Source organism: Papaver somniferum, chromosome 4 (assembly GCF_003573695.1).
Source record: "Papaver somniferum cultivar HN1 chromosome 4, ASM357369v1, whole genome shotgun sequence".
Taxonomy (NCBI): Eukaryota; Viridiplantae; Streptophyta; class Magnoliopsida; order Ranunculales; family Papaveraceae; genus Papaver; species Papaver somniferum.
The window spans coordinates 123532071-123541010 of NC_039361.1; the positions used below are offsets into that span (position 1 = coordinate 123532071).

An 8940-nucleotide genomic window follows, 5' to 3' on the forward strand; every position below is an offset into this window, starting at 1 on the left:
TGATTTCTGAGACTAAATTGTAAACTCGATAAACTCATCTTTAACATAAAAAGTTTGAAAAATATATTGTAATTACAATTAATATGTTCTAAGGCAATACGACTAGTAAAAATTGCATTTCTATGTACGTTGATTCAAGAAAATATGAAGGAACTCAAATTTCACAATAGAGGAAGGATGATAGACCATGCAGAACTAATACAAATCCTAATAAATTGCATCTATCTTGAATCAAATAGAAAGACAAAGACAACACAAAAAGAAAGAGTTCATAAAAATGTTATATTTTATATACGTTAACTTAAAAAAGTCTACACACTTTGTTATAAGTCGGAAATTGATTTCTGAGACTAAATTGCAAACTAGATAAACTCATCTTTAATAGAAAAAGTTTGAAAAATGTATTGCAGTTACAATTAATATGTTCTAAGGCAATACGTCTAGTAAAAATTGCATTTCTCTGTACATTGATTCAAGAAAATATGAAGGAAGTCAAATTTCGCAATAGAAGGAAGATGAAAGACCATACAGAACTAATCCAAATCCTGACAAATTTCATCTATCTTGAATCAAATAGAAAGACAAAGCCAACACAAAAAGAAAGAGTTCATAAAAATGTTGAATTTTATATACGTTAACTCAAAAAAGTCTACACACTTCGTTATAAGTTGGAAATTGATTTCTGAGACTAAATTGTAATCTCGATAAACTCATCTTTAACAAAAAAGGTTTGAAAAATGTATTGTAATTACAATTAATATGTTCTAAGGCAATACGACTAGTAAAAATTGCATTTCTATGTACGTTGATTCAAGAAAATATAAAGGAAGTCAAATTTCACAATAGAGGAAGGATGAAAGACCATGTAGAACTAATCCAAATCCTAATAAATTGCATCTATCTTGAATCAAATAGAAAGACAAAGCCAACACAAAAAGAAAGAGTTCATAAAAATGTTAAATTTTATATACGTTAACTCAAAAAAGTCTACACACTTTATTATAAGTCCGAAATTGATTTCTGAGACTAAATTGTAAACTAGATAAACTCATCTTTAACATAAAAAGTTTGAAAAATGTATTGTAATCACAATTAATATATACTAAGGCAATACGTCTAGTAAAAATTGCATTTCTCTGTACGTTGATTCAAGAGAATATGAAGGAAGTCAAATTTCACGGTAGAAGAAGGTTGAAAGACCAAGCAGAACTAATCCAAATCCTGACAAATTTCATCTCTCTTGAATCAGATAGAAAGACAAAGCCAACAAAAAAGGAAAGAGTTCATAAAAATGTTAAATTTTATATATGTTAACTCAAAAAAGTCTACACACTTCGTTATAAGTCGGAAATTTATTTCTGAGACTAAATTGTAAACTAGATAAACTCATCTTTAACAAAAAAAAGTTTGAAAAATGCATTGTAATTACAATTAATATGTTCTAAGGCAATACATCCAGTAAAAATTGCATTTCTATGTACGTTGATTCAACAAAATATGAAGAAAGTCAAATTTCACAATAGAGGAAGGATGAAAGACCATGCAGAACTCATCCAAATCCTAACAAATTTCATCTATCTTGAATCAAATAGAAAGACAAAGGAAACACAAAAATAAAGAGTTCATAAAAATGTTAAATTTTATATACGCTAACTCAAAAAAGTCTACACACTTTGTTATAAGTCGGAAATTTATTTCTGAGACTAATCTGTAAACTAGATAAACTCATCTTTAACCCAATAAGTTTGTCAAATGTATTGTAATTGCAATTAATATGTTCTATGGCAATACGTCTAGTAAAAATTTTATTTCTATGTACGTTGATTCAAGAAAATATGAAGGAAGTCAAATTTCACAATAGAAGAAGGATGAAAGACCATGCAGAACTAATCCAAATCCTAACAAATTTCATCTATCTTGAATCAAATAGAAAGATAAAGCCAAAACAAAAAGAAAGAGTTCATAAAAGTGTTAAACTTTATATACGTTTACTCAAAAAAGTCTACACACTTCGTTATAAGTAGGAAATTTATTTTTGATTTTTTTTTTTTTTGCTAAGTCTAAAGTTTATTATAACAGAAAAACGTAATTACAAGAATTACAAATTTGGATCACAAAACTCCCTACCCCCATAAACCAAAGGGGTCTAAAAAACTTATAAGAAATAACAAAAATAATAACCACAAAAATGAAAATTAAAAGAAGCTACCTATATCTATAGCCAACTCCTTTCAATTTACTTCTGCTGCTACCAACTCTATACGATTTGCTCTTAGAAAAAATTTCATCCATAATATCCGTATCGAAAGCATAATTACCCAAGATATTTTCATCTTCATCCACATAAAACTCCCCGTCTTCATCCTCAGTGGCAAAGTTACCAGGAACAAGCTTAATAGGAGACAACTTACTAGGAGATTTTTTCTTTGAATTCATTCTTTGCAGTTGCTCCCTCTTTTCTTTGAAATATTCTTGTCTAAAAGCTGGACTTCTAATGAACTGAGCACGCACATCTTCCAACTGAATAGTGCTGGAAATTTATTTTTGAGACTAAATTGTAAACTAGATAAACTCATTTTTAACAGAAAAAGTTTGAAAAATGTATTGTAATTACAATTAATATGTTCTAAGGGCAATACTTTTTTTTTTGATAAATCAAAATTTGTATTAATAGATAACAAACAAAGTAGAATTTACAAGAAAAGAGGTCACAGCAACCCCAAAAACTTGTAAGCTACTTGAAACGATAATATGAAACATTTGGATATTCAACTGAATTTAAAAAAGGTGGTCTTCCATCATAATGCACTCCCACTTCATTATTTTTTTTTGCTAAGTCAAGAAATTGTATTGATAAAAAAGTTATTTACAAGATAGATATAGGAGAAAAGAGATCAATGTGACCCCAAAAACTCCTAAAACCTATTTAAAACGATAATAAATTACATTTGGGAATTCAATTGAACTTAAGAAAACTGGGCGACCTTCAAAATGAATACCAACCCCATCCTCTAATAAACAACCACGCTTTGCCATTGGTATCAGCTGCAAAATTTGCCTCTCTAAAGGAATGTTCAAAACGAATTGAACCATATAAACCTTTAACTTCCATCCATCTTTGCCTAGCAAACCAAGGAACGTTATCTTCTTCCAAAGCCTTCAACACACATGTAGAATCTGATCTAATAACAATGCAATCATATCCCCACTTAACTGCCCACTCCATACCCACAATAATACCATACAATTCAGCCAAATAATTAGAAGTAACTCCCAAGCCAATACACATAGCACCAACCACCTCACAATTTGCATTCCTTGCAACAACAACACCAGCTCCCGCCACCCATGGATTACCTCTTGAGGCGCCATCCGAGCACAAAAGCAATTCATTAGCATAAGGAGGAAACCAGAAACACTCCTTAGGATCAGTAAACTTCACCTTTCTATGCCGAACTCGTAAAAACTCCAGAATTCTCAAGTCTTCCGAAGAATTATGCATAAAACTCTTCATTCGAACTGAATATTCTTGCATCAAATTAAAAACACGTTTTTGAAATAAAGACCAACAAGGATTCTTCTTTTCATACACTTTTTTGTTTCCAAAGAATCCTTAACAACACTCCCACTTAATTAGCAAGTAGATAGCCACACTTAGCCATTTTATCCGCTGCAAAATTCGCCTCCCTAAAAGTGTGAATGAACCTTATAGACGCATAATGTCTACAAATTGCCATCCATCTGCTCATTGAAAACCAAGGGATAGAAGAAATTTTGAAAGCTTCTACCACACCAAAAGAATCTGATCGTACACAAATACGCTCCAAACCCCATTGCATAGCCCACTCCAAACAAACAATAATTCCATAAAGTTTCAGCCAAATAATTTGAGGTAACTCCAAGGCCGATACTTATAGCTCCAAGAACTGAACAATTAGCGTATCTAGCCACCACTCCCACTCCTGAAATGTCTGGATTACCTCGCGCCGCGCCATCACAAAGGATCTGGAGCTCATTATCATCTGGAGGCTGCCAAAAATCTTCCACCGGTTGCTGATGTTTGACACTCCTATGGACCACTCGAAAATAATCAAGAAGCAAAACATCTTCAGCACAATTTCGCATATATCCCCAAAGCCGGACTGAATAGTCTTGAATCAGCTTCACCACCCTCTTGAAAAATAAACTCCATCTTGGTTGTTGAAATTGAAAGACTGTCCTATTATGTGCTTCCCATAGCTCAGACCTGATGACAAGATTGGCAAGCCTCCACAGGTCACGAATCATGGTACTTCTTCCTTGAGCTTCTTTACAAGACACCACAAGATTATCATTAGGCGTTAAATTAAAAATATCTGTTATCCAGTTCCAAGCACGGGCAGCAAAGCTGCAATGGAGAAGGATATGGTCTAGAGATTCTTCCGCAACTCCACATAAGCTACAACGACTTGCAAGCTGAATTTTAAATCTAGATTAGATTATATCATACGTTGCACAAGCATTACGCATGAATTTCCAGTTTTGGGCAGCCAATGTAGGGTGAACTTCCTTCCTCCTTAAAATAGAAGCGCCATCGAACTTGGGATATTTCTGATGGATTAATTCTTTCGCAGAACTAACAGTGAAAGCACCTTTGTGATCTGGCATCCAGAAGCGTACATCTTCACCAACCATGGGTGTAGGCAAAAGGCTAACGTCTAGACCTACAGCTGCCTTACGGTCTAAATGTTCCACAGGGATATTCCACTGCCTATCAACCAAAACAGTACTAACCATCACATTTCTATCCAGTTTATAGTCATTAAGGATTGCAACGACACTCGTATTTGAAAACCAAGCATCATAATAAAGAGAAGTATCTCTACCATCACCCAGCAAAACTTTAGTGTTAGATTCCACTATCTTGTACACTCTTCAGATACCCAGAAGAATAGAATACTTCAAACCATTTACCTTGATACACCCATTTCTGCCAAAGAATTTAGCACGAAGAAAACCTGCCCATTTTTTCTTCGAAGAACGAATTTTCCACCAAAGTTTCATAAGCATGGCATCATTCATTGTATCCATACGAGTTAAGCCCAAACCCCCTTCCTCAAAAGGGCAACATACTATATCATAAGCAACAACCACAACACGGCTAACATTAGAATCTCCCGACCAAATAAAATTCCTAATTGCTCTTTCACATTGTAAAATGAATTTACGTGGCCATTTATATATAGGCATATTGTGAATAGAGTAACTAGCAAGAACAGACTTGACAAGCACCAAACGATCATGGAAGGATAGCAAAAAACCTTTCCAACCAGCAAGTTGCGATTTGATCTTCTCCACTACACCCGAAATGTGATGATATCGAACAGTACCCGGCATAATTTGAACTCCCAAATGGCGATCAGGAAAAGTGGCTACAGTCATACCCCAAATGGTTAGCAAGATAATTCATTCTAGTTAAAGAACCGCCCTTATAATAAATCTTGCTCTTCTGTCTACAAACAGTTTGACCAGAAGCTCTTTGATACTTACCCAACAAATCCACCAGATTGTTGAGGCTCTTAAGGTTTCCTTTACAGAAAATCATAATGTCATCAACAAAAAAGAGATGAGTAGGAGAAATACCACCTCTAGTTACCATATGAGACATCTTTTTCTCATGAAAAAGCTTTGTAATATTTCTGCTAAGAATATCTTCAATCAAGACAAAAATCAAAGGAGAAAGAGGATCTCCTTGACGCAACTTCCATTCAAAAGAATAGAGATTCTAGCAGAATTCAAAATATTAAGAATCCAAGAGCACCAATGTTCATAGAAACCATATCTCCGAAAAACTTCCAACACAAAAGACCAACTCACCGTGTCAAATGCCTGGGAAATATCAAGCTTAAGACCAATGTTGCCATCCTTGCGCTTGATGTGGAGTTCATTAACCATTTCAGAAGCCAAACTGATGATTTTCATGGATATTCCGACCCTTCATAAAGGCTACCTGTTCATCGGAAACAAGCTTATCCAAAACACTACCAACTCTAGTAGCAAGGATCTTAGTAAAATTTTTAAAGAAAAAATTACTAAGACCAATAGGTCGAAAATTACGAAGAGTATTTGCACCTCTTACCTTTGGAAGCAAGATGATAAGATTTGAATTCACCCCATTTGGAATCTGACCAGTATTCCAACAAAAAATAATTGCCTTAATCAAATATTCATTAATAATATCCCAGAAATGACGATAGAAACAACCAGAAAACCATCCGGCCCTGGAGCACTATCAACTCCAAGATCAAAAACTGCTTGTTTAATTTCGTCAGGAGTAGGAATTCTGTCCATAACAAGACTTTCTTCCTCTGAGATACCAACATTCTCATAATCAAATAAACTAGCATCCAAATCAGACTCATGGCCATTAAACTTTTCCTCATAGAACTGCACCACATGGTCACGCAACTGATCATAGTCTGAAATAGTATGGCCATCACTATCGGTTAGTTCTGAAATAGTATTAGAACTCCGACGAATGCGAATACTATTATGGAAGAAAGTAGTGTTGCTTGAACCCTCCACAAGCCACTGATTCCTTGCCTTTTGCTTAAGCATAGAGTTATGTGGAAGCCGAGTCTCACTAAGCCTAGCCATAGCATCCTTCATAAGATTAAGTTTGAAAACATCATTAGGATCTTCATCCGAGCAAAGAGCCGCAGATTCAAACCTCAGCTGGTCTTGCTTCAACCTAGAATGAATATTACCAAAAACCGTAAGATTCCATTCCTTAATCACCCCCTTTAGCCTCTTGAGTTTATAAGTAAATATGAAATCAAGAGAACCATGAACTGGCATATTCCAACTGTCACTCACCATACGAAGAAATCAGTGTGTAAAAAACACATTTTTTGAATGCGAAAAGGACCTCTTTTAGGTCTCGGAACAGCAAAAGGAAACCCCAAAAGAGTAGAATGGTCGGAAACTTCTCTAGGAAGAGCTTTACACCGCCAATTCTCAAATTTCGCTAACCAAGCAGCATTGATAACAGCACGATCCAACTTACTAATGATTCTGTGAGAACCCGACTGACCATTAGTCCAAGTAAATTTAGTACCCAAGAAATCTGCTTCGAAAAGATTATTATCATTTATCCAATCAGAAAAATCATTAATTGCTGAAGTCCTAGGCTCAAGACCACCCTTTTTCTCATCAAGTCGAAGGATACAATTGAAATCTCCCATGACAAGCCACGAGATCGACGTATCATGGCTATTAAGCTGCTGCCAAAGCCTTCACCTAGGAACGAGAACATAACTAGCATGAACAAACGAGATATGAACTCCATCAACCTCAACTGTTATGGCCTGTTTGCTCCTATTAATAACCGAGGGAACAATACCATTTAAGTAGCAAATCCACATATTAGCAATACTAGAAGCAGTCGCATTATGAATAACATGTGGATAAAAACCTTCCAACTGAAGTCTATTACCAAAACCAACCGAGCAATGAACTTTTGGTTCCGCAAGAAAAAAAATATTCGTCTTGAACTCCCTAATTAACTCTCTAAGTTTACATTGAGCTGCATCACGAGCAACTCCATTTATGTTCCAAAAGAGAACCCGCATAATTAAACTTTGGGGGTTTGAGTTTTAGATAGCTTTACTGATGAGAAGTATTTGAGGAGGATTTTCGTCTTGGTGAAGAACCCTTTCGAGCACGAACTCCCAATTCAGATTCTTCCGAGTCCGACATGGAATCATTATCTCTCAAAGCATCAATTTTTGCTTGAAAAGCTATCAACTGCTGCAGCTTAGCACGTTTAGCTAATTCATCAACCTTATTAATCTCCAAAAGAGGGTTATTCAAAGTCTCACCAACTGATCCCAGAATATTGAATTTGTTATGAGAGATATATTCCGAACTTTCTTCAAGAGCATCACACACCGGTGTAGACAAAGATAAAACAGGAATCCGACCAGGATTAGGAAGTCTAGTTCTTGCCAATTCAACATTCCCAACTGGTTTAGTATTCAAGGCAACAACGACTTTTCCCTGTTAACTAAAACTGAATGCGCAAGCTTAGCTTGTTTGGCTCTCTCAAACTGAGTTGTATCCCTGCGCAAAACAGCTTCGGAATTCACGAGTTCATCTTGTAACTGTTGTTCCAACTCAACAGTGTCTTCAATGCTCACAGTAGCAGGCTGTACGTTGTTATCAATTGTTCCCTTTCGCTTTTTTTACCATTCTTCTTTTGACCTGCAACTTGCCATGTTGTATTAGTGTCACCCTGGTGGATAACTAGAGCATTAGATTGCTGCGACGTACTGGCAGTAGCGGGTGGCGTATTAACTGCAGTAACATGCTTCTTTCTGCACTCTGAGTCTAGGTGACCAACTATTTTGCACTTGGAACAGTATTTCGGCCTTTTCAAGATTTCAAATGGTTGCAAAAAATTGCGCCCACCAGCTTCAACCTAAACATAATCTGTATTAAGCTTTGCAAAATAAATATCGATCAGGACTGAGGCGTAATGCCCATACTCATGGTTTAGGGTTCGCTTATCAACCACAATAGGAGTTCCAAGAGATTTGCCCAAAGCTAACAGCGTCTTCTCCACCCACATTTCAACCGGAAGACCTGGAAACTTGACCTAGACGGTAGAGTGAGAGGTACATTGTTTATCAGCATCGAACCCTGGATACCATTCGATCAGACGTAAAGGTTGCTCGTTCACAATCCATGGATCCTTGTTACCCTCACGATAAACTTTTTCTTTGTCTTCCTGTGTTAACAACTTGATGATGAAGAATCCCCGGCTCATGGGGATGAACTGCACATTAGCCTCTCCAAGCTTCCATTGTTGTTCCAAGTTAATCTTAACATCATTGAGTTTGATACCCTTGAGATCCAGCCTCCCAATGAGACTGAAGCACCATATTTGACAGCCCTCTTCAT

At 35.9% G+C, this 8940-nt stretch overlaps 1 protein-coding gene across 1 annotated transcript; it reads right to left on the reverse strand.

Annotated features, from left to right (window-relative positions):
* Positions 1–6198: 6198 nt before the first annotated feature.
* On the reverse strand, positions 6199–7223 carry LOC113273078. Its single transcript, XM_026522846.1, has 2 exons — positions 7012–7223; positions 6199–6844 (listed from the first exon to the last, which is right to left on the reverse strand). The coding sequence occupies exons 1-2, from the start codon at positions 7221–7223 to the stop codon at positions 6199–6201; spliced, it is 858 nt and encodes a 285-aa protein (XP_026378631.1).
* Positions 7224–8940: the final 1717 nt, after the last annotated feature.